The 26,573-nt window shown below is 46.0% G+C and overlaps 1 protein-coding gene across 1 annotated transcript in view; it reads right to left on the bottom strand.

The window, feature by feature from the left end:
* Nucleotides 1-26,573, bottom strand: part of SVOPL (SVOP like) — a gene marked incomplete at both ends in the record, with an annotated part of 56,195 nt that extends 29,622 nt beyond the window's left edge. The window contains 9 exons of the mRNA XM_081146476.1: nucleotides 1,857-1,930; nucleotides 9,393-9,521; nucleotides 10,391-10,516; nucleotides 12,927-12,990; nucleotides 16,204-16,328; nucleotides 19,925-19,996; nucleotides 22,198-22,296; nucleotides 26,221-26,312; nucleotides 26,492-26,573. Coding sequence (XP_081002602.1) covers nucleotides 1,857-1,930; nucleotides 9,393-9,521; nucleotides 10,391-10,516; nucleotides 12,927-12,990; nucleotides 16,204-16,328; nucleotides 19,925-19,996; nucleotides 22,198-22,296; nucleotides 26,221-26,312; nucleotides 26,492-26,573 — 863 coding nt within the window. The remainder of the gene's footprint in view (nucleotides 1-1,856; nucleotides 1,931-9,392; nucleotides 9,522-10,390; nucleotides 10,517-12,926; nucleotides 12,991-16,203; nucleotides 16,329-19,924; nucleotides 19,997-22,197; nucleotides 22,297-26,220; nucleotides 26,313-26,491) is intronic.

The following is a 26,573-nucleotide window of genomic DNA, read 5'->3' as shown; positions in this document are numbered from 1 at the left end:
GGTGGGCAGAGCTGAGCCCCATGCGGCCGCAGAACGCACCTCGTTTCCTTGCTGGCTGGTCACCAGTGTCCTCAGCTTCTACCTGCTTCCCTCGGTCCTTGTCTTCAAAGCCAGCAGCCCAGGGACAAGTCCCTCTCACGCTCTGAGGTCCTCACCTTTTCTCCCTCCCAGCTCTCTGATCCCAGCTGGAGCCGTTTCTCTACTTTTAAGGACTCAAGTGATTCAATGGGGCCCACCTGCCGAATCCAGGACCATCTCCCTATGTTAAGGCCCCTGGTCCTAATTACATCTACGCAGTCCCTTCACATTAGCATCTAATTAGCGTTTGGTGGAGTCACCAGGAGTTGGGGTCATCCTGGGGTCACTTTAGAATCCTGCCTCTCCCAAAGGGCCTTTAGCAGGCCAGGAGAGCCACGGAAGGCTTTTGTATTTGCTTTCTATTTTATTCCCATCTTTTAATAGATGACTTTGATGAGATAGAAAAATAACATCCAGAAAAGTTCATATATCAAAGTCAAGAAAAAAAATATCAGCCTCCCCAGAACCCCCTTGTGTCCTTCTGTTTTGCAGAAATGGCTGTAGAAGCCATATGGGGACGATCAGGGGAAATCACATATGTTCTGAGTATTGGATGATATTAAGGTGATGGTTCTTGTCAGTGTGATCAGAGGACTGGAGTCATCTAAGAAAATGTCCTCAAGTAGTCGAGACTCTTAATGAAGTATCTGGGGATGAAATGTCAGAAGCCTGGGGTTTGCTCGAAAATACTTCAGCACAGGGAAAATGTAGCTGAATATCCATGACCGTCAGATCTGGGTGAGGAGCGAACCCGAGTTCGTCACACATCCTCTCTACCTACATGTGCATTTGGAAATTTTCCTAACGAGATATTTAAAAAGAAAACAAGCAAAATGCCCCCCCTTGTTATTAAAGTAGCTTTGATTTGTTCAATTCCCAAATATTAACGGTATTTTAAAAATTAAAAAGCCTGAAGGGGAGACATACCAACATATTAATAATGATTATATTTGAAGAAGGCAGATGGACCACCACTTTCCTGAACTCAAACACTAAAGATGAGTTTGGCCTATTTTCTCTCTTTATATAAATGGAATCACATAATGTATATTTTGTGTGTCTGGCTCCCTTCGCTCATTATTACCTTTATAAGATTCAGCTATGTCAAGTGTCGACTACTAGTTTTCTCATCTCATTTATTGTATAGTATTCCATTTTATGACTGGAACACAATTTATCAATTATACTGTTGATGGACATTTGGGTTGTTTGTAGTTTGGGGCTGTTACAAATAAAGTAATGCTATGGACGTTCATGTAAATGTCTTTTGGTAAATGTATGTATGCATTTCTGTTGGGTAGAAGCCCAGGAGCAGAATTGCATATTTTCAACTGTCATAGATATCTCCCAACAGTTTTCCAAAGTGGCTGAACTAACTTGAATTCTGATCAGCAGTGTATGTAACAGTTCCAGTTACTCTACACCCTTCCCAACACTTGGTACAGTCAGTCTTTAATTTTAACCCTTTAGGTGGACTTGTAATGGTGAACCAGACCTCAGAGGGTTAGAAAGTGAGCTCCTACGTTCAGATGAAAAATAAAAAACTGTTTGTAGACAATTAGGATTCTTTTCTTTCTCTCCTTTTTAAAAAATTGTTATTTTACATATTTCTTTGGTTAGTGGTGTTAGTAGAAAGATAAGAGGTTGCTGGGGTGTTTTTCTCCCCACTAGCATTCAGACTGGATTTACTTTAGTAGGCTTTCTCCAGATGCTTCTTTCTTTAAAACTCATTTTGAAATAACTGCATTCTTCTTTTTCTGAAATAACTACATTCTTACCATATGACCCAGATCTGTAATGTGGTCCGTAAATATTTAGCATCCAATAGGTCTGCAAACCTTCCTCTTTTTTCCTGGGGTAATGAAAAGAGGGAGACAAAAATAGATTTAGTGGGTTAAGGCCAAACAAAGATGTCTCTAATATTTTAGAGATTAAATATTAATAAAATATCAAAAAATGAGGACAATATAGGATGTGGGGAGGAGAGATAACCACTGTGCTGAGTACACCCCACCCAAACCCATGATCCTTTTTAACACATTCATCCCAGCCAGTCATGGGCAAGTACCCAAAGTCATTGAATTTGTGATTCTAACCCTTTCACTCGCCCTCTGCTCACGGGTGCCGGCGAGGGTGTGGTGGAGAACAGGAAGATACATGAAAACCACTGTAAAACTCATGGGAGATTCTTTTCATAAGAATATTAAAATGAAAAACCTAACATTTAAAAAGAGTGTGAGGCTTTTGTAAGGAAAAAAAAAGTCATAAACTTGAAAAGAAGACAGAACACCCAATTTCTTTTTGTGTCTTTAGGGTAATTAGCAAAAGTTCTTATCCACAGTCAGTACCTAGTAAATACTTTTGGATAAAAATAAGTAAGGCTGGAGCTCTGGCCGGGTAGCTCAGTTGGTTAGAGCGTAATCCTGATACGCCAAGGTTGTGGTTTCGATCTCCAGTCCGGGCACATGCAAGAAGCAACCAGTGAGTGCCTAAGTGGAACAACAAATTGATATTGCTCTCTCTCTCTCTCTCCTCCCTCCCCCCTCTCTAAAATCAATAAATAAAAATTACCAAAAAAATAAATAAAGGATGAGTTCTATATTATTGACAGTAATGGATTTTATGTAAAGTTAGGAAAGCTTTGGGGGTTCTCAGCTGAAAACCATTAACTCCTCTCTCACAAATAGACCTGAGATCACAGGACCCCTTAAGAGAGACGAGTGTGGTCTGGGAGCCCAGGGTTTTGTTCTCACAGAGAGAGCTTGAAGGAATTTAGAGGCCTTTTGCTCCAGGAACCTGGAGGTCATTGTGGGTGGACTGAAGCAACTGACACTTCACTTTCACCAGCTTTGCATATTGGGGCCCTGGTTACTCATCAATGGAAACCTCTGATGGAGTCCTAACCTCCCACTGTCTAACACAGAATATGTGGCCCAGAGAGGTTAAGTAACTTGCCCAAGGTCACACAGCTGTTTGAAGGCAGAGCCAGCCAGGAGTCCAGGTCCACAGAGCACCAGTCCTGGGTACTGGCCATCTAACTCTCTGCTATGTCCCCTTAGGTTTAGAGGTGACTATGGTCCCTCACCTCCCTAAGTTCACTGGAGATGCAGAAAGCTGAATCTGTAGTGAATCCCAATTAATCATACATTTTATCCTAATAAGTTATTTGGTGCTGAACCTTTGGGTACAGTCCAAATGGGTGGACTCATTTACCTCTTCCATGGTGTGGCCCTTCCTCAAACAGTCCCCGAGGCCTTTCATCTCAAAGCTGCAGAGGCTCCACTGCCCACAGCATCCTGCCCAGGCTCCTCTGCGTGGCTTCCGACGGCAGCAGAGTGGCCAAACCCACTGCACATCCCTGCCCCTGGTCTCAGCTGCCTCTGGCCGCCTCCTCCCTCCCCTTTCCTTGCTCAGTTTGTGCCTCACGTCTGCCCGAAAGCGGCCTGCGCGCCTCACGGTCTCCACCGCCTGCACGGCCGCCTGCTTCTCGGCGTCTGGCCTCTGCTGGGATCCATTCTTTCCCAGGTGAGTCTGTCTGTCTAACCAGGCTGCAAAAGGCTGCAAAACGCAGGGTCTCCTGCTTGCACGCCTGTAGCCACAGAGCCTCGCCACAGATGACTGCGGACAAGATCATTTAAGGGGCATGCAGGGCGGGCTGCAAGCTGGAGGCGACAGAGGCAGGCAGAAGGAAGGGAGAGGAGGAAGAAAGGGTATCAGGGGGTTGGGGGGATGGCCGGCTGTTACGGGAACTGTCTCCCCAAAATGCACAGGTTGAAGTTGTGGCCTCCAGCATGTGACTGTATTTAAGTTAGAATGAGGTCATTTGGGTGGACCGTATCCAATATGCCTGATGTTTCTACAAAAAGAGATTAGGACACAGACAGACAGACAGCGGGCAGATGAAGTGAAGATACGAGGAGACGGCCATGCACAAGCCGAGGAGAGGGGCCTCAGGAGAAGCCAACTCTGCGACACCTGGAGCTTAGACTCCTGGCCTCCAGGACCCTGAGAAAGCACCTCTCCGTGGTTTGAGCCCCTCTGTCTATGGGAAGGGAGAGGAGCGAACTGGGCCTCGGAGCTCTTCAGTCCTGGGGCGACCACTCCGCCCCACTTCGGAAGCCCACCCCGAAAGTGGTTGCAGTTGGGGCCTTGTGGTCACACAGCTGTCGTGGTTTTGAGTGAATTGCCCCTGCCAAGTATTTTTCACTTTGCCGCCAATTACTTTTTATACTATTGACAATCAAAATTTCATAGCCACCTCACCATCGTGTGCCAGTCTCTACCAAGCAGATTAGCTCCCTTCATTTAATCACAGTTGCCTGGCAACTAATTAGTCTTCCCACCACGCTTTGGGTCACGAGATGCGATGGTCAGTATCTTGGTGGGAAGGCAGGAGACAGCTGACACTGCCTTGTCGTAGCTTCCTGTCCTCTGAACCACGAGAGCTTATTTCCAAAATTCAGAAAATAAATGAGAAGAACAGAATCATCCTTAACCCTTTAGAAGAAAGCTTGGGTTTGTTGTTTCACAGTTAGGTTTTGAGGCACCTGTAATAAATTAGCAGTAACACTCCACAAAGAAAAATGAGAAGACCTTACCAAAATGCAATTGTGAGTGTGGTTTGGAGGGGGGGATCTTTAATCCTCACAGTTTTTGCATTATTTATGAGCACACACTGTCTCACAGTAAAGTGTTCAGCAGCAGGCCAGGGGACAGGGAAATTACAGTGCTTTTGTCATCAATGATGTCCTGGGAAACCAATCGGACTGGCCCACCTCTCTCTCACTTGAGCGTAGGACACGTCAGAACTGCACATCTGGACAGCACCTGACCTTCTGTGGCCACGTGATCCCCAATATACTAAGATCTTGGTGGAGGGGGGTTCAAAGAGCTGTTGCTGCTCTGGATCCCCTCCCCCATTAGATACAGAGCAAAATCTGGGTAAAGAATAGGATCCTCAACAACCTGGTGCAGCCACCATGGAAAACAGACCGGGGGTTCCTCAAAACATTAAAAATAAAACTACCATATGACTCAGCAATCCCACTTCTGGGAATATATTCAAAGGAAATAAAGACTGGATCTGAAAAAGATATCCGCACTCCCATGTTCATTGCCGCACTACTCGCAATAACATATATATAAAACAATGGGATATTATCCAACCATGAGAAAGAAGGAAAACCTGCCATTCGTGACAACATAGATGGACCTCGAGGGCAATTATGTTAAGTGAAATAAGTCAGACAAAGACTATATGATCTCACTTAAATATGGAATTTTTAAAAAACCCAAACCTGTAGAAACAGAGAGTAGAATGGTGGTTACCAGGGGCTGGGGAGTGAAGGAAATAAAGAGATGTCAGTCAAAGCGCACAAACTTCCAGCTAGAAGGTGCGTAAGTTCTGGGATTTAATATACAGCATGGTGACCATAGTTAACAATGCTCTGTCACGTCCTTGAAAGCTGCTAGGACAGTATGTGGCCCGAGAGCAGGGCTGAACGCTGAGGCACAGCTGAGTCCGGGAGCTTGTGGGGCCTCGCACAGCCCCAGGCGTGCCCGGTCCTCATGTGTTAAAGACGCTTCTTGCTGTTCCCCGGAGAAATGTTTTCTTCAACAGGTTTGCAAGGAATTCTATTAACACGGTGCCACTCAGCAAGCAAGAAACTGGCATGTACTACTGACGGGGGTTACGAAGCTGGGAAAAATATCTCAGAGGACAACTGCAAAAATAAAAGAGCCCCGCGCACTTTTTTTACCAGATAGAAAAGTAATAATTTTTAAAACTCCATTTAAAAAGTCATTTTTGAAAACATAAAGGAGATAGGAATAAATTTTATAAAAGATGTGCCAGATTTATATAAATAGCTATAAAATCCAGCTGAGGAATATGAAAAGGCCTGACTAAGCAGGAAAATATACTTGTATCTGACCAGGAATATTCAATATTATAATATAAATACTCAGTAGTCTCTCTGTATTAACCCATAACTTCAACACAGTCCCAATTAAACTCTCACAGGGTTTTTTTTTTGGTGGGGAGGGTGGGGAGATCTTGAAAAAGTGACTTCAAAGTTGGTCTAGAAAAACAGGACTCAGAAAAATCGCTTGGGAAATTCTGAAAAAGAACTTTGACAGGGGTACCCGCCCTGGACATGAAGAATGTACTGCAACATCTTGTAATTAAACCATGACATACTGGACTAACAATTAACCTGTGTCCTTTCCCCAACAATATAAAATGCCTTGTTTGGTATATAATAAGCCCCCATATATATTTGAATCTACAAATGTATCATTAGAACACAACACACCTGGCTGGTGTGGCTCAGTTGGTTCCATGGACCGAAAGGTCACAGGTTCAATCCCCAGTCAGCGCACATACTCAGTCTGTGGGTTCAATTCCCAGTCAGGGCACGAATAGGAGGCAACTGACCGGTGTTTCTCTCTCATATGGATGTTTCTCTCTCTCTCTCTGTCTCTTTCTCTCTCTCTTTCCCTCCTCCCTCCCTCCCTCTCTCCCTCTCCCTCTCCCTTCCTTTCTCTCTAGAATCAATGAAAAACATATCCTTGGGTAAGGATTCTTTTAAAAAAATAAAAATAGATTCAAATATATAAGGGAGGGATTATTCAATAAAAACACATGAGTGCAACTGGTGAGCCAGGTGGATGTGACAAAGCAGATCTGATCTATGTTTCTTATACCAGGTAAACCGGACAGATCAATATTATCTAATTAAGTATGAAACCAAATTAACCCAATAGAGAGGAGAGGGATACATGAATGTTGCTGTAAAAAATAAATTAGACACCAATAAAAAAAGACAATAGTAAAAACATTAATAAATCTAAATACAGCCTTAAAAATAACATCTAAGTTAGGGAAACTTATGAACAAAGTGAAACTAAAATACCAGACAAAAGGGATTTGGATGAGACTGGGCGGATCAGAATTAGCATCTTTTAAGGTCCTGATATTGATCAGAAGGCAGATGAAATTACCAAATAACATTAGATATTCTAGGTATACTTTTTCAATAGTTAAGGGCTACCTGTATGATAAAAGAAACAGAGTACATAAATCCCAAGCCAGTAGAAGGAAATATGGAGGTGGGGAAAAGATAAAGAAAGCAGAAAAGGAAAGACACAGTTAAGAGAAAATTTAAAATAACAGAAGCAAATTCAAATACATCAGTGATCACCATAGATGTAAACGGATTGAACTCATTATTAACTGAGTAAAAAAAAAATTAAGCATCAGCTATACATTTACAAGAGATACATTTAAAGCACAGCAGTACAGAAGGTTATCATAAAGGGCTGGGAAAAGATACACCAGGAAAATATTAACCAAAGCCAGTGTGGATATGTGAATGTGAAAGAAAACAGAACCTGAGGCCCGAAGCAATATAGGGATAAAGAAATACTTCAGATAACAAGATTCGTCCACATACAGAATAAGCCAGTCATATACTAGGATGCAACAATAGAGCCTCAAAATATATGGAGGAAATACCTCGCCTATAAGTAGCAATGAACAAAGCCATCACCTTACTGGAAAACTGTTAAGCAGGCAAAATCTAGACCAAGTATCATATATTTATACGATACAACTAAATATAAATGTAAATATAAATATAAATAATATAAATGTAAATGCAAATGTAAATAATATAAATATAAATAATTAAATCCAATGAGAACACACATTTTCTTCTGTTAGGGACAGGAAAAACATGTATTGTATTTATTTTTGTATCCCAAGAGCTAGATAATGCATGTCACATAACAGGCTTTCATAAATATTTGTAGATAAGTGAATACAGGCAGGTCAGCCATATCTTCCCCACATCCCTAGTGCACTAAGTCTTGGTTCTACCCCAACCCATCCCCATCCCCAAGGTGGGTGTTATCTCTCTGCCTGAGTAATACACAGTCAGTAGATTAATACCTATTAATACCAACTCTTCAAATAGTGCCTCGGGATTTTTTTCTTTTTTTTAAATTTAATTTAAGAACATAATCTTTTTAAGGACACTCTGAACATTAATAAAAAGTCACTAGGTAGGGGACAAAAGGAAAGTCTCAATAAATCCCAAATAACTGAAGACATCTTCTGACCAAAAAAATGCAATTAAATTAAAAACAAAGAAAATAAAGATTATTAACAGATAACTCATTTGTTAAAGAGAAGCTGGTAACAGTTACAAAATAGAAATAAAAATAAAATCACTCTGTAAGAAAACTTGCTGAATGCAGCTTAATGATTTATTAAAATAAGAAAGACTGGAAATAAATAAACTAAGTACTGGTCTCAAGAACCAGAGGTTAGGAGAACACACAAGCCAAGGAAGAAAACACAATGAGGAGAAGTTGATAAGACCACCAAAAAAATCAATAAAGAGAACACAACTGAAAAACAATCTTGTTCTTTGAGGTTTAATGAAACAGACAAACCTCCACTAAGACAGACCAAGAAAAACGAGAAAGGCACAAAGAAATGATATTTAAAAATGAAAAAACAAATCTCACACAGATTTCTCACAAGACACTAGGAACAATTTCTATCAATTTGAAAACCTAGATGAGTCAGACAATTTTTAAAATACATGTATTACCCAAATTGACTCAATTAAAAGTGTTAAACATAAGTAGACTCTAACCCTTACGTAAATTTAAAATGGTTTTAAAAACTCCTTCTAACACCCCCTAATTTCCCCCACCACTCACCTCAAAATAAATATTAGGCGTAAACTGCTTTATAGGCGAGTTTTAGTAAACACTCAAAGAGGTTCATTCCTCTCTTGCAGATACTATTGTTGAGACGTCGAGAGACAGGTGAGGAAGGCGGGACAGGTAAGGAAAGTGACTTTGGTCAACTCCTCCAGGGGCCTGTGACTGAGCCGCCTGCAGGTGGGTGAAGCGGGTGTCTGGGCTGGTGTGTGAAATGAAAGCAGATTTCCCTGAGAGCCCTGGAACCATGAGATTTTTAAATGCCAAATTTTGTTTTTTAAAAATCATTTAATGAGGTTTATAACTTTGATGTCAAAATAAGACAAGACCAGTATAAGAAAATTAAATTAGAAAACAATCTCTCACCTATAAACAATGATGCCAATCCTGTGACTAGCTGGGCAAGGTGGGGTTATGCCCATTTTATTGATGAGGAAAGTGAAGGTAGGTAACTGACTAGGCTCCCTAGGCCATCCAGGGGCAAAACTAGAGAGCTAAGGCCCCTTCCCTCTAGCCGTCCACGACGAAGGGGATTTCTGGTGGCCCCCACCGCGGGTGAAGCCCGCCCTCTGGGCACTCACCAGGATGGGCTCCACCAGCTGTCCCTCGGGCATGTCGGAACGGTTCATCCTGGCGATGTGTTGCAGCGTAGCCAGGGCAGCCTGCGTGTTCCCCGTGGAGACATTGAAGCGAGCAGATTCAGGAATGAACTGGGCACCGGTGACAAAGAACATCGGAGTTGCAGCTGCTATGAACCCCAGGGGCACGGCTCATGCTGGCTCAACATACTTGTTAATACAACGAAATTCTTACATCCAGTTAGTAAATATTCACTCCCCGAGGCTCCCAGTGCCCCTCCACTGCTCTGTCACCCAGTCCTTTGCAGGACTCCCAGGATGTCCCCACAAGGCAACTGCCTGAAGGGTGACCATGGGCAGGCGCCTCCAGCGCCCACAGGGTGGAGGAATCAGCCCTGACTGTCGAGGCCCTTACCCCGCTGATTGCTGTGTATTTTGACACCACACTGGGCACAGTAGAGGCCTCCACCGAAGCTGGGACCTGGACAATCAACTTGGCCTGCGCCCTGCCACTCGTGCCTCATACCCAGTCTAGGCCCATTGGTCCTTCCTCCGAAAAGCATCTCCCCCAGCAGCACCCCCCCCCCATTCCCACGGCCAGTGGGCAATGAGGTCCTCCTCGTCTCGCACTGGGATTATCCTGGTACTTTAACTGCTTTTCTGCCCTCTCCTGCCCAGGCTCCAGCCAGCCCTGTGCCAGCTTCCCAGCACGTAGCCCTCCTCACGCCTCCAGCGCCCCTGGCCTGTGAGGCCCTTCCTGATCTGGGCATAGGCCGGTCTTCCAGGCCTCCCCCCAGCACCCTCCCCCCAGCCACCTGCTCTCCCCCCCCTCCCCCTCGGCCAAATTCTGCACATTCACACCTCGGACAGGCCTTGCACATGAGCCGCCAAAATGCCCTTTCCACACAGGCTGATTGAGATGGATACTTAAATAAAGGAAAGAGGCGGGTGTGGGGCCAGCTGGAGGGCAGGAGGAGGGGGCCCCCCGGGAGCTCCCTCACCTTGAAGGCCAAGATGAGGACGATGCCGGGAATGGAGGCGATGCGGATGAGCCAGCGCCACCCGATGGTGGGGATGACCACAGAGGCCAGGCCTATGATGAGCAGGGAGCCTGCCAGCCAGAAAACCTGGGGCAAGAGCGCAAGGTGAAATCCCTCCTTCCCCGACGGGCTCCACTCTTCTCTCGGGAGCTGCCCCCTCCTGCATTTCACGGCCGGAGAGGGTGAGATGGGAGGAGGGTCTTTGACTGAGGAGCCGGGGTTCAGGTTCTACTCAGGACCTGGATGAATGCAGAAGTGACTTCACTTCTCCACGGCTTCGTTTGCTTGTCTGTGAGCAGGAGTCTCAGCTAGACAGACGGTCAGTGTCACCAAAGTTTTACAAATCTGGGACCCCAGACATTGAGGTTTTCTTCCCCTTGAATAACTAATTCTCTGATTCATAACTCAAGGTACAAAGGAAAACACTGTGAAGAGATTTTCTTCTCCTACCTTCCTGCCATCCAGTTTCTCTTCTCAGAAGGCATCAGCACTCAGTTCCCTACAACCTTCTAAAGCTGTTCTAAACATATCCAAGCCAATAAGAGTATAGTATTATGTGTTTCTCTTTGTTCACAAATAGTATAAATAATGCCTGCACTTTGCTTTTCACACTAAAAATATAGCATGGAGATCATTTCATATCAATAAATAGCATGGCAGCCCGTTCTGACCAGACCCCATTTGTTGGAATTAGGATAATTCTGAGTGTTCGGCCTCAACATAATTTCCCATCCGGAAGACAGAGTATAAATGACGACTCCATTCCACCCCACAGAGATGGGGAGAAGATGATACCATAAAAGACCCTTTGGGGGACTACTTAGGGGTGACTACTTCATCGCCAAGGAATTCTGTTACAAAAAAACAAATAAGATTATTTCAGGCAGTGATAAGCTCAAAAAAAAGAGTAATGTGATGGCGAGGGACTTGAGTGATCAGGGAGGACCTTTCTGAAGAGGACACAGATTTCCTATCTGTAGCAAACCTTTGCAGTAGACCAGGTGACAGGCGATGGGCATTGAACAGGATTTTAGTTGTGAAATGGCCAAAAAAAATTAACTTATGGATATGGCACACATTTTGGAGGTCAAGGGGACAGGACTGATGGACACTGTGGTTGAGGGTCCAGTGATAGGGGATGAATCTGTAGGACTTGGTGAGTCACTGACCGGGAGTGAGGGAAAGGGAGGGGTACAGGGAGGTTCTTGAGTTTGTGGCTCAGGTCACTGAAGGGACAGCATTTGCTATCAGCTGGAAGTAAGCAAGAGTCTTCAGAGGAAGATGAAGAGGTTAGTTCTATGAATGTGTGTTTGAGGAACCTGTAGGATGCTCAAGTCGCCATCGAGTAATTGGCCACCGGGGTCTGAAGTTCAAGGAGGTGCTCTTGGTGGTGGATAAAGATGTTGGGGGTCATACGCACATAGGTGGCTAAAGACATTGGAGTAAATTAGCTGACCCAAAGAGACCTGGAAAATAAGACGAGCAAGGAGAACACAGGACCAGGAAGCACGCTGAGGAGTGAGTGGCAGGTGCGAGAGAAAACGTCCACAGGTGACCTTGAGGGGACTGTACCAATTACATAACGTTAGACGTGAAATCCAGCCCCTAAGCAGTAAAACTGTGTGTGTCCATCTCAACAAAGATCAGAGGAAGAACTCTGGGGGGAAGGCAAAGAGCTATTCAGTGTTTGTTAGGCTCTAATTTGCTGTTGTTGTTGCCTAAATTTAGTGTCAGAAAAATTAAAAATAAACTTAAAAGCAGTATCCAACTACTTTATGTGTTGTCAAATATATAATGCGTCAGCGGGAAGGGTCGTCTCTTTCCTGGGACCTCTGAAAGGTCAGCGCTTTTGGACAACGATGGCATCAAAGACGGTTCAAGGGCACCTAGATTGACGCAGCTTCTGGATGCAAAACCTCTCAGCAGTGACCAGCAGGGCCGGAGGGGGGCTTCAGAGCTTCCTAATCTCACCGGGACAAATGGCTCATCAGGGAGGTGGCCGTATGACATGTTCCCATGGGCACGGGTCAGTTACAGATTTGCAGACACACTGGTATCCCTGGGAGGAGAGACACCCTAAAAGGGGTGGGGGCTGTGTCCCGCCATAGAAGATGTCATCCCAGAGGCCTCCCTGGGCTTCTCTCGTCCCAATGAGATCGGCACTGCAGTGTTTCCTGGTTATGGAGGGAGGGGTGCTGTTTTCTTTTTTTTCCCACACTAATGATATTTTTTATTTTTTTTTATTTTTATTTTTTAAATTTAATTTTATTTTTTTTAAGGGGTGCTGTTTTCTACGTGCTCTGCTGGGTGATACACAACTAGACCTGGCTCAGAAAACCCTGGAAGCTCTGCTGTCAAGCTTTCCTAATGCTCTCTGGTTGGGACCGAGCAATAGGCAAAGTGCTATTCAAAGACCAACCAACCAGCCAGAAGGAAAATCGTGCGCCTCCTGTCCCCTAGGGTCAGAAGACTGGATAGGGTTCCTGTGTTACCTTACCTGGGACAAGGGGAGCATGTAGCCTCGATATTTCGTAGGTAAAAATTCAGTCTTTATGATCAGCCTAAACAGAGAGAGGAGAAAAATTAATTTTGTTTTTAGAAAACCAAATAACTTCTTTCAACAATCATACTTTTTCTTGTCACAGAGATAAAGAATCAGAAATCGTGGCCATTCATCGTTGTGAAATGGTAAGAAAGACGCCTGCTGTTCTCTGCCCTGGTTCCCGCTAGTGTTTGGGCTTTGGCTCCAGTTTCCTGACACGAGCTCCTAAGACCCTTGAAATTTCCCAGGTGATGGTGATGCCAGGCGGCACCCGGGGGGCCAAAGGGAGGCCTCAGCCTGAGCCAGGGCCTTGTACTGAGCGAGATGGAATTCAAGAGTGTGACAAAGACCTAGCAAAGCACAGGAAGTTTATCAAAGCGACAGCACGCACTCGAGAAGTGAGAGCAGGCGACCTCGGAGAAAGAGATGCGCGGGGGTGTCTGGGTGGCAGGGTTTTATTAAACATGGGCAAGGGTGGGGGACAGGGTGGTCCTCTGCTCTGACGCTGGTGGGGTGACTGTCTACACGGCTCGTCTTTGTCTCTCCTCTCCAGATGGCGATTTCTTTTTGGTCCTTCCAATTCCAGGACATTGGGGAGGGGGAGAGGGAAACAGGTGGTCAGTGAAGGTCGCGTCTGTGACCTTCCTTGGCTCCCTGTCCTAACTTTCCTGCCTCAGTAGGACCATCTTCTGTTCTAATGAGGTAACTCTCGGTGGGCTCCTCGGTGGGGGCTGGTCACTAGAAAGGCTAAGCCATGATGAGGAAGGTGGCACGCCCAGGCCCACCCCGTCCCTCCAGAAAAGGAGAGGGACTGGAAAACGAGTTAAGTGACACCTCCATAAAATCTCTAAAGTGTGGCCTTCAAAGACCTTCAGGTTGGTGAACGCATCCCAACTCCACAGGGACTCAGGAACCCCCTGGGCTCAGAACCCACCCTCCTGGGCCTCTCGCCCTGAGTGTATCTTCATCTGGCTGCTCATTTATATCCTTTGAAATATCTTTTGTAATAAATAATCCTCTTGCAATAGTAAGTGAACTGTTTTCCTTGGTTCTGGCAGCCACTTAGCAAATTCTCAAACCCGAGAGGGGGGTTTGTGGGAGCTTCCGATTTGTAGCCAAGTCAGACAGAGGTGGGTAAGCTGAGGACCTACTATGGGCAAGTGGTGTATGAAGTGTGTGGGGGGGGGGGCAGGCTTGTGGAACTGGACCTTTAACCTGTGGGACCTGCACGAACTCTAGCGAGGGTCAGAACTGAACTGAATTGTAGGACATCCAGCTGGTGCCAGAGACTTGGTGGTGGGGGGAAAACAATCCACACAGCTGGTGTCAGAAATATTGTCAGAAACAGTGAGTGCAGGCGTTGAAGGAAAACAGAAGAGAGTTTTTCCTGGACAATCATACATCAAAATATCATCGTGACAGCTGGAAAAAGGAATATACACGGAGCCACTTCGAAATGGAGTTGGAGCTGCCATCCCGGAGGGACCGCCCTGCGCATCTCACTCCACAATCCTCCTGAACGTGGAAACTGTGAAAACTGGGCCAAATGACCTTTGGACGGAGCCTGGGGCAGCGTTGCATCCAAACAACTGTTTGCAAAGATAACAGGAAGGCGGCAAATTAAAGTCCATCTTTATCTGCGCCCGTAGGAATTCCTCCGTGGCTTCTGGGGCCGCAGGAATCCTTCCTTCTAGGCAGTAACCATCCCCTTCTCTTTCTCATAAATGCTGCGGCCCTCACCTAACGGGAACTAGGATTTTCCCTTGGCTCAAATAAACATTTGTTGCCTGTTGCTGTGGCTTGTTATTTTCAGGTTAACAACAGCTAATATCCACATAGGAAGGCAAGGAGTAAACTTAAAAACTGCTCCTCTGTCTACTTTTTGATGCCCAATGCTATGGGATGCTTCTATTCCCAGCATTACTGGGAGTCAGCGTTGTTGGTTTCTGGTTCTCTCTTACTATTTGAGAGGTATGGGTCTATCTCTTTTGCCGAGAGAAATGTTGGACATATGTCTTCCCAAGTCTGAGTCTCTTTTCTAAAATGTACTTGGGAAATTAAAATACAACCAAGAGCAGGTAGTTCCCTCAACTAATAATGACAGTCAAAGCACAGGTTTCTAATTAAGTACGTATTAATTCTGTGAATGGAATAAATGAGCTCACATTCCAGCAGCCTTTGGTTGCAGTTATTAGCAAAGGTTTGGGGGTTTTAATGTAGGTATTTATTGGGCTACCCTCCGAGGGATGTTTTAAAATTCTTCTAACTTGACTCCTCCAGGCGCCAAAGAACAAGCGATGCTTAACCCACGCCCCAGGGAAGAACAGTTCCTTCCCTAAAGGTAACAATTAGGTGCTTTGAGGTCTCCTAATATATTCCAAGGGAACTTGTTCCAAAGCACCCAGGAGAGAAACCTGAGGGGCCCTGTTAATTTAAGGGAGGCTCCAAACTGCTGAAAATTTAGCATCAGCCCTCTCACATGCACACACAAGATACCGCTCACTCATCCAAGGGTATCTTTCAATACGGCACACCCTGCTGTGCAAATTCATTTGACACTCTCTTAAATTACAGGGCAATCACGCTTTTAAACGGCTATTCCTAAATGTCCCAGGTGCTTGTGGTCAAACTAAACTCTTCCAACAAATCCTCAAGGAATGAATAGGTTGTGTTTGGCTTGATGTTTTTGTTGCCAACCTCCTACGGCACTTTTTGTTTAGCATTTAGTCTAACAAAATAGTATTTATTTAAAAAATAATGAGCCCTGGCTGGTTGGAGCATCACCCCAAACTCCGAGGGATGGCAGGTTCAATCCCTGGTCAGGGAGCATGCGGGAGGCCACCACCTACCGATGTTTCTCCCTCACATTGATCTCTCTCTCTATCCTTTCCTCCCTCCCCTCCCTCCCATCTTTCCTCTCTGAAAAAAATCAATGGAAAGCATTTCCTCAGGTGAGGGAAAAATAATAATATAATGAGCAGCCTTAGGAACAAGAAAGCTGACACCCACTCAATCCAGCCGTCTGCTGGCCTATCGGTCATCGTTTTGATGAGCCAATAGCAACCAGAGAAATAAGCAACCATCATTTAAAAAAAATTGTTTTAAAAGCTCAAAACTAATTAGCACAGATGAAATCCATAGATGTACCACTTATTGACGCTATCAGTTACGCACAGCGTGTGTGCCAGGGCACGTGGGCGTATGTGCCCCTCCCTTGGGGTGAAGGCTTTACCCTTGGGAGTGGCCGGACACGCCGCAGCCCACCATCGCCCGCAGGAACACAAACCAGACGTAGGAGGGAGAGAAGGAGGTCAGCAAGGAGAAGTAGGCGCCCCACAGGAACGACAGGAACAGGATCTGAAGCAACAAAGAGGTTAGTAACGGGACCCGCCCCCAGGGAGCATGGGGGGACCTCACTGCCGAAGGCCATTCCCGTCCAGAGGTTTGCTTCTCCGGGGGGCTGGCCTGCAGCGAGCTCACTGACCCGCCCCCATCATCAAACAGCACGACCCCCAACTTTCTATTGTCCGAAAGCCCAGGCCACCCGGGGACCTGAGAACCTCCGAACCTGCAGAGAATTTTTCTGAGTTTGTTTGAGGCAAACTGATGACATCTGGCAGGGAGCAAGATCTCACATGCTCTGGGCAATGCCAGCATTGCGGATCCTTCCATACATTTGGAGTTAAGGAGGGAAGGGAAGGGGGATGTCGTGGAGGCGAGAGAAAGCAAGGAGGGGAAATCTCTGCGGGTGGGATGCAGGATAGCTCTGTGCTCCCGGAGGGCGGTGGAAGGACCACTGGGGCATTTCAAAGGGGTGGTGACCCAGATGCACAAGAACAATGCCAGGGCCTGCTTAAGGAAGTTAGAGGCCGGGGACGTGCCTGCCCGCCATGACCGGCCCAGTTAGGAATTTGTGATCACGTCACCCTGTGAGGTCACCTTCGCTCACTGGACATGCCAGCTTTATGACAGCCCCTTTTCCACTCACCATTCTAAGTTTAGCTCATCCTTTGAAATCCCAGAACTGCGTAGAGAAGGCAGAAACTTGCCCTCCCTGCTCGCAGGATGCCAGGAGCACAGGAAGCCTTGTGTTGGGACGGGTATAAGGAGGGAAATTAAGGTATTTGCCTTTTCTCTAATTGTAAGAATAATACAAGTTCATAGTAGAAAGTATGGGGGGAAGAAAAAAAGAAACAGAAATAAAAATATTTAAATCACCCTTGATTCTCTAACCCAGAGAAAAATACCGTGGATATGATTTTATCCTATTTTTCCTGTTTGGAAGGGAAAACATTTTTAAAATTGATTTTGAGAGAGAGAGAGAAACATCAATGATGAGAGAGTCATTGATCGGCTGCCTCCTGCACGCCCCCTACTGGGGATCGAGCCCGCAACCCGGGCATGTGCCTTGACCGGGAATCGAACCATGATCTCCTGGATCCTGGGTCAATGCTCAACCGCTGAGCCACACCCAGCCGGGCCAGAGAACTTATATTTCTAATGGCTGTAAAATATGCCGTTGGAAACATGTACTACGCCGCATATAATATAATGCATAAACCTTTCCCCTATCATTGAACGTTGAAGTGATTTCACATTTTCTATTAAAATGAGCTGGGACGATGAACGTGCATAAATCTTTGTGCTTCTCCGATGATCTCAACAGGCTAGGTTTCTGGAATGACAACTGTCAGATGAGGATAGATGTTCTCAAGGTTCTTTTTAAAAAATATATTTTTATTGATTTTTAAAGAGAGAGGAAGGGAGAGGGAGAGCGAGAGAGAAACATCGATGTAAGAGTGGAACATGGATTGGCTGCCTCTTGCACGCCCCCTTACCTAGGATAGATCCCTGCCGGGGGAATTGAACCAGCAACCTTTTGGTGCATAGAGCAACACCCAACCAACTGAGCCACACTGGCCAAGGCTCAAGGTTCTTGATTCACACTGACAAACTGATGGTCAGAAAAATGATACCAATAGTATGAGAGGGCATCTATACACTTGCAGTCTTCTCTAAGAATGAAAGAATTTGATGTTTGAAATAAATTTGATAAGGAAAGAATTATATCTGGCTTTTGAGGAAATAAACAGGTGCTTAAGCTAGTCTGGCTAAAGCAGTAACCACGAGCCTCCTTGAGTTCCTCACTGAGGCCCACCGTGGGGGCTGGCCTCCACACCTTCTGCAGAATTTCAAACCCAAAGGTCAGTGATGACAGAAAACAGTGTCTGTTCTTTCAATATCCACATGAAAATGCATCTCAGACAGTTCCAAGGCCGTTTAATTGCTTCCAGACCCAACCTTATCTTTCCTATCCATTCTCTCCAGGGGCACTGCTATGACCCAACCTATCTTTCTGGTGCATTCCTTCCACTTGATGTAAAACTGTCGCACTGAGTTGCACACGCCCTAGCTGAAGCTCCGGACCTGCCAGATGTACTTCTGCTTACTTTTCTGCCTACCTGAGCGCCGCCCACCTCTCCAAAGTCAGAGCAGTTCTGGGCCTCTTGAAGCTTTGCTCCTGGGCTGTGGCCCTCAGAAAGGCCCAAATGAAATTCTTTGTTAAATTTACAGAGATTCCATTTTCTTTTCATCGATGCTACATAATTTTGCTTCTGATAACTCCTGTGATTGAATGTTTTTCAAGGTCTCTTAACCATGTGTACTTCTTTTGTGAGAAGTACAAAAGAGCACATGCCTTTTTGTGCTCTTTACATTTTTTTTTTTTGAGATACTTGTGCTTCCATAAGTGCCTATGATATTTATTTTGTGTACTTCAAAACAGCAGCCAATTCTATTAATGTTTTCCTCTGGGGCTTCTCCCTTTGAGTTTATGCTTCCAGGGACCTTCCCCATGAGAAAACAGGCAAGAAAAGAAGAGAGACCTGGGTTTGTAATCAGAAGACATCGATTTGTCTTAACGTTTAATCATCGCAGGTGCATGACCGTGAGCTAGTGGCTCAGTTCCAATGTGAAGCGGCTATGTTTCTATGTGTATTCCCACATTCTAACATGTTCTAACTGTGCACATCCACCAACTCCGTACCTGAACCACAGGGACCAAGTATGGGGACAGGTACCTCAGGAAAGCTGAGAAAGTAAGAAGACAGGCCTGCAATTTGGCCATGTGATGTCAGAGGAGGGCATTTCTACACGTTTTTAAAAAACATTTTTATTGATTTGAGAGAGAGAGAAAGGGAGAGGGAGAGAGAGAAACATCAATGTGAGAGAGGAACATCAATCAGTCTGCCCCCCATACCACCCAGATGGGGATCAAACCCACAACCTGGGGGTGTGCCCCGACCTGAAATCAAACCAATGACCTTCTGGTACCCGGGCCGATGCTCAGCCAACTAAGCCACACCGGCCAGGGCCATTTCTGCACTTTCTATCTTGGGTGTTGATAGAGAAATGTCCACTAAAGAGAAGCAGTGGTCCCCTGGCCAGTGTGGTGCAGTTAGCTGAGCATCATTCCACGCACTGGGAGGTCTCCGGTTCGAGTCCCCACCCAGTCAGGACATGCGCCCTCGTTGCGGGCTCCATCCCCAGTAGGGGGCATGCAGGAGGCAGCCACTGATGTTTCTCTCTCTCTCCCTCTCCCTTCCTCACTCTCTAAAAAATCAGTAAGAACCTATTTTTAAAAAGAGAGAAGCAGCCCAGCTGGAGTGGCTCAGCGGTTGAGCATCGACCTAGGATCCAGGCGATCGGGGTTCGATTCCTGGTCAGGGCACATGCCCGGGTTGTGCGCTCAACCCCCAGTCGGGGGCTTGCAGGAGGCAGCTAATCAATGACTCTCGTCATTGATGTTTCTCTCTCCCTCTCCCTTCCTCTCTCTGAAATCAATAAAAATATATTTTTTTAAAAAAAGAGAAAGAGAGAGAGAAGCAGAGGTGACATGGCCACAAAACAACACACAAAAGAAAATTGCAAATCACCCTTCCAGGCCAACCTACCTTCCGGCGGCCGTATCTGTCAGCCAGGAGGCCAAAGAGGATGCTGAAGACCATGTAGCCGAAAAACACCATCTGGAGGTGAGGGTGAGAAAAATCGTCCTCTGAGCGGAGTTGTGCTAACCTGCTAATTCACTGCACTAAGCACCCATCCACCTCAATTACAGGTAGATTAGAAATGTGCACGCGTGGGGGCGCAGAAGGGGTTTTCACAGAGATCTCCCCTGACTCCCTGGAGCCTGTTCAGGGCTTCCCCAGGCTGAGGCTTCCCCTTGGGGGACCTCACACCTGGAAACACTGCCACCAGGTGGAAGAACAGGCGACTGCTTTCCCTCCCACCCAACGGGACAGCATTGGCCCTACTCCATTCAGATGTACAACTGTGAATTTCCATTTTAGTAACTTGGGAAACTCCATTCACTCATGCTCTCATTCCACACACGAGGTGAGACTTCCAGAAGCAGTCTCCTTTATGTTATTACAGGCAAACAGAAACTTTAAACAAATACCCAAAGCGATCATTCTTTTAGGAACACTCCTCGAATCTAATCCAAACCTACCTCTTTTCCTTACTTGTTCTCACGATGACCTGTCCTAAATAAAACTCAAGACCCTGGATATAATACAGCGGTGCCTCGGTTTCCGAATGGGATCCGTTCAGAAGCCCGTTCGAGCTCTGAAACGTTCAGAAACCAAGGGATCCGCAGCCGACAGCCCGGCCTCAGGACCTTGCCCTTAGCAGAAGCCGCGGGGCATGTTCGACTTCCGAGGCGGGTTCGAAACCCGAAGGATTTCCTCCCGGGTTTACGGCGTTCGTAACCCGAAATGTTTGTCAACGGAGACATTTGAAAACCGAGGCACTGCTGTACCAGCGTTTTAACTCGGCCTGAGTGGGAATCTGACGTCCATGCCTTCAGCAGCTCCAAGCTTCTAGAAAGATCCCTGCTTGCTTCCAGGGCAATCGAAGGCAAGGTGGTGGCTGGCATTTCGAACACGTTTTCAGTGAAGATCTGTTTCCCTCCGCTCCCGCTTTGCTTTCCCTTCCTCTGTTTCTTCCTTGCCCTTCCTAAGGGACCCTCAGGCCCATTTCTTCCACGGGGAACTATAAAAAAACATCGCATCTATTCTCCAATGACAGAAGCCACGCATTTCCTCTGGTTTTTAAAAGCCAGTGGTTTCTAAATGCCAGTCCTGGGGTACATGCTTCATCAAAACAAAATCTAATCAGTCCTCTGCAAAGTTGGTAAAACCAAGGACAATGGGACACGTTTTGCATAAATCTAAATTTATTAAACAGGAAGGGCTCTTTTTATTCTGGAATAATTTGCTTTCTGATTGTTGGTAATAGCGGGCCCTTCTGTTTTTGAAAGACGACAGTTGTTGACGGCAAGATTTTCTGCCTCCTTCCCTTCTTCTTCTAATGACCTCACTTGCCAAATAGATATGTGTTTTAATGTCAATTTTTTAAGTTATATCAGTTGGTGAATCCCAAAATTTGGGTTCCCCTGGAATTAAGTTTCTGCAGTCAGGCACCACTTAGTGGTCAGGACACACTCTGAGAAATGCATTGTCAGGTGATCCTGTCGTCATGCTAACACCACAGCGGGCACGGACATAAACCCAGATGGCACAGCCTCCTCCGCACCGAGGCCGCATGGTATAGCCTAGAGCTCCCGGCCACAAGCCTGCACAGCCTGTTACTGTCCAATCAACACAAGATTAAATCACGCACAAGGGAATGTGACACAGGCCAGACACGAGGTAAACACGAGATGGACAAGGCTGCTGCCGGTGTAACACGCACACTGGTCTACAGCAAACCTACTTCCACTTTGCAGCAAAATTTGGTGTGCAGTTCCTAACGCTATCCATATGGGCTCTGAGAAAGGTTGCATGTGTAACGCAAGCAATTCAGTTTGGTGATTGGTTAAGTCACTATGGCCACGCGAAGTAGTCTCTCAGTGATCTGAACTAATAGTTAATAGTTAAAGCGTATCTAACCCATGGCTTAAGTGTTACCTTCTCTAATTTGCATTGTTCTCTTTGGGGCTTTTGCTAGGAGCTGGAAATAAGCAATTCAAAGTTATGCTCTCCAGGAGAAAATAAAGACAAGAAAGGACTCAAATGCTAGTTGGGGCCTGCAAACCCACGAGCTTTGAAAGCCAAAAGTCCAAGTGGTGGGGTATCCTTTGGCTCTCGGCCCTGTGGATGGGGAAGGGGGGTGGAAGCCCTGGTCCTCAGTTGGCTCATCTGCAGCTCAGGAAACAGGCACTCACCGTGGTCACTAATGCCACCTGCCAGTTCTCCAGCTGCCATTCACAGCGGATGACAGGAGACACAACCGCTATTAGCATGATCTCCATGGCCTCTGCAACCTAAAGAAGGAGGGAAAACACCATGTCCAAGTGCCAGCCTGTCATCGCTTCTTCCCACGTCCACCTAGTCATCAGCTTTCTGGCACTAACCACTTCCTTCCCCTCCCCCATTTAGGGAGCACCCATTGCACACCCACTTCTCACTACCTGGACACTTTTAAATGGCCCCCAGACTTATGGCACATGTTCCCTCGCGATGGAGGGGTTCGTGCATTTGCACTGCGACACCCTGAGGGTGTTGTGCGGAGGCCAGTCACTCAGCCAGTGGCTCGCCACCACCATCCACACCAACTAGCTTTGTTGTTTTATACTAATCATCAGGAAGCTGCCAGGACATACCCCTTGCAAAGGATGGATTTTTCAACTAGTCCCTTATTCAACAAGTTGGGGTGGGGAGACAGGGTTCGTGAAAGCTAGAAAACAATAAAGCGACAAAGACACACAATACGAGGTCGTCATCAGGAAAGAGTGTCTACTTAGCACACTTCGTGTACGATGAGCTACTAAATATTTCTTGCAATAGGAAGTTTAATTATCACCCTCTGTCCATATCTTGCTGTCCGTTAGGGGGTGAGTTTATCTCCCAGGGAAATGAAGTCAATGGTAGAAAGGAATTGATGGAATAAATAGAAATAGATCATAGGGATCTGGCTCAGAATAACAAAGAAGAAAGTCAAAGGTAATTCTGAGGTTTTGTGCCTGGAGGGTGGGATGAAAAAAGGGCGTCAGGTGGAAATAAAGGGAAGGGAAGGGGGAAATGAATTTATTTGGGACATGTTCTATTGGAAGCGATAAGGCATTTGTATGGGGATTTATTATAGTACTATTTGTATATTTGTATTTGTGTAACTTAGAGATCTGGGATGGAAAAGGTATAGTGATGTGAGCTAATGTGTGGGGATTTGAAGTATATCGTAACAGCTCGGCTGCCCTCGGAGAGTATTACAGTCATGTTTGGAGTTTATACAGCGAGTATATTTTAGCCCAAAAGGAGGTAGCATGTTTGATTCTCTGGACAAAGTTGGATTTATTAAACTTATCTCACTCGGTAACATGAGAGCGCTTGGGTCAATATTAATCAGGACTCCACTCCTGATTGGGAGTAGAATCTTAGGGAGAAATAAGCCAATAATACAGGGTAGGGCAAAAGTAGGTTTTCAGTTGTGAGTACACGAAACACACAGTTTTTTCTTGTATTATTACTTGTTAATTATTGTGTTATTTTCCATCTGAACAACTGCCAAACCTACTTTTGCCCCACCCTGTATAATAGTCTTAGGGCAGCTGGACCAGCCAGGAGCTAGGGAGGGGCATGGAGGAGCAGCACCATACAAGAAGATCTTAGAAGACCTCATGGAAGACCTTAGAGAAAACCAGGACTCCCGGTCACGGACTGAGGGGTCTCTGCTGCTGTGATACTCTCACATACATCCCGGTCCTATGAGGCCCGGAAACCCCGCTCCCAATGCCTGTGAACAAGAGCCGGTACAGGCCACGGCCAGTAGAGGCTCACCCATCACTGTCAACACGCCTGTTCTGATGAGAAGATCCTGGTCCACAAAGCAGCCCATCCCAAAACCAGGGGAGGGATTTATTTGGTTACCACACCCAAATAAGCACTTCTCTTTTATTTTGTGTGTGTGTGTGTGGGGGTGTCCTGGTAAACAGCCCTTCCTAGCTGATGGGCTGGAAAGGATTGGAGCAGCCTGTAAACACTAAAAATTAAAGACCAGAAGCCATTTCACAATATCAAGTGTAAAGGTGCACTAGACATACAATCTCCATGGATATGGACTGGAGACGGGTTACCTGTAGAGAGGTGATACAATGGAAAGGAGGCACATGGCATTGTCGTTCTAAAATAAACAATAACTAATAGAGAATGCACATCCTTTATATGGGGGGTTTGGTTGATATATGGAGAGGTAAAAATTTTCTTCACTTTCTTTTCACTTGCTAGGGGGCTGCAATGAAAGAAAAAATTGGTTCCCGACATATTTGAAGGTAAAAAATGCAGAGAGTTTCTAACACTGTTTAAGCAAGGGGACCATGAAATACACATACTAGAAGTCAAATACGCCAAAAAAAGGAGAGATATTCTGGGTCAAAGGGGAGGAGACATGATTATAAGACCCTACTATCCACACCTACCTGTCCCTCGAAATATGGAATCCTAAAAATTCAGAGCCTAGGTGAGACCTTACTTTATAGATGAGGAAATGTTTGACACTCTACTATTGGTGACTATAAAAGTAGGGCTAGGATGTGGCCCCGCCTTTTTCTCTTTCTCTACTAGACCACCTCCTGAGAGTGCGAGGCTCTTGAGAGGCCTCAGAACTTGTCCTGTTACCTCCAGCTCACATCCTTCTAAATCCATGTAGCCGAACAATGATGGTCAGGACTCTCTAGCGTTTATCTTGCTCTCTCTCTCTTTTTAAGGGAGTGACTTTTAGAGAGAGAAGAAGGGAAGGAGGGAGTGAGAGAAACATCAATTTGTCGTTCCACTTATTTATGTATTCATTGGTTGGTTCTTAAATGTGCCCTGACCAGGGATCAAACCTGCAACCTTGGTGTAGGGGATGGTGCCCTAACCAACTGAGCCACCCAGCCAGGGACTGGTCTCCCCCTTCATTACCTCTTCTCCTGCCTGAATCCATTGTTGTTGCCCACTTGTCTGGGGTTTTCCATCCGGTCTCACTATCACTATCATTATGCGTCTCCACAAGGCGTTCTTACCATATTTTCACTCCGCCTATAAAAGGAGGACGCAGCAGAGGCTTCCTGGACATCCCACTGTGAAAGCCCCCAGGCTGAGCTGTCCCTCTTTTCATCAGACTAACAGACGGTAAATAACAGAACGAGTCGCCCCAAGATATAGTAGGTAGATTACTTTGAACTAAAGGCAATTTTAGCTCCAGGCTCAAGAGAAACTTCTGGCCCTCCCTTTAACCTAGAAGAATTTGAATCTGGGGCCTTGCCCATAAAGAGATGATCAGAGATAACTTCTTTTTTTTTTAATTTGTTTTTACTGATTTCAGTGAGAGGAAGGAAGAGGAAGAGATAGAAACATCAATGATGGGAGAGAAACATTGATCGGCTGCCTCCTGCATGCCTCCTACTGGGGACTGAACCCACAATCGGGGCATGTGCCCTGACCAGGAATCAAACCGTGACCTCCTGGTTCATAGGTCAACACTCAACCACTGGGCAACACCGGCTGGGCCAGAGATGACTTCTTTTGACTTATCTGTAGGGCAGGGCAAGCTTCTGTTTCTGTTCTTACCATCCTGCAATGGCCCCTTGAGGCCTCCAAGGTGCATTACCTCATCCCTAGCTCAGGATGTTACCATCCCCCTTCCTATCTGGGATCCTCTCCCGCATGTGGGGTCGCTGACTCTCATGTATTCAAGGTTGCCATACATACATATGCATGAAATTTGGTTTTTTCTCTTGCTAATCTCTGTTTCATGTCTATGTAATAGACCAGCCAGAAGAGCCTAGAGGGTAGAGAAAGTTTGTTCCTCCCCTACACCTTCATCAGCGCCCTTAAAAGATCTGGAAATCTGCAACTACAACAGGCACCTACCCAAGTGCTTCTTATGCAAAAATGCTTAAGAATCGTGTTTCTAATTTAACTTCGAACAATACCATCATTTTCTTCTCCCTTCCCAGTACCTCACTTTAAACCTTTTTTAAACATGGGTATTGAATTCACAGAACACAGATATTCCTTTGCTGGTAACCAAACACCTGCCAAAGAGAGGTGAAAATTATTTTTGGATTGTTCACCTCACAAAGCCCCTGTTCCCTTTCACACCCCACCCTGAATGGACAGACAGCCCTGAGCTGGAGTCAGTGGGAGACTCCGTGTGGCCCGCAGTGAAATAGCTTCAGAGACTCAACCGACCTCCAAGCTGCACTCACCCCAGTGCTGCCCATGATCAGAAACAGGGCGATGTGGAAACGTCCGAATCCGATGGTCTCCACGGCGTCTTCCACAGTGAAGGTCTTTGGCTCTAACGAGGAAGGACAGAGTGGAAAGAGCGGCCTCTGTGGGTGGGCAACGTGTGTGGACTATGGCTCACCCCGGAGGACGCTGGCAAACCAACTCGGTGTTATAAAAACTAGTAAAGACGGGGCAGTGGGGTGGAATTAAGCTACAGCTTGAGCGTCAGGGACTTCTAGATCACCTCACCTTTCGGCTGTGGCTCGGGGGTCCCCAGGCTCAGCTTCCGCAGGCTGATGATGGTGACCGGCTCCACCTGCTTGGTTGGCAT

The sequence above is a fragment of the Miniopterus schreibersii genome (genome assembly GCF_964146895.1).
Source record: "Miniopterus schreibersii genome assembly, chromosome: 9".
NCBI classification, from domain to species: domain Eukaryota; kingdom Metazoa; phylum Chordata; class Mammalia; order Chiroptera; family Miniopteridae; genus Miniopterus; species Miniopterus schreibersii.
Note: the sequence above shows the minus strand (reverse complement) of the source record. Positions and strands in the feature narration are given on the sequence as shown.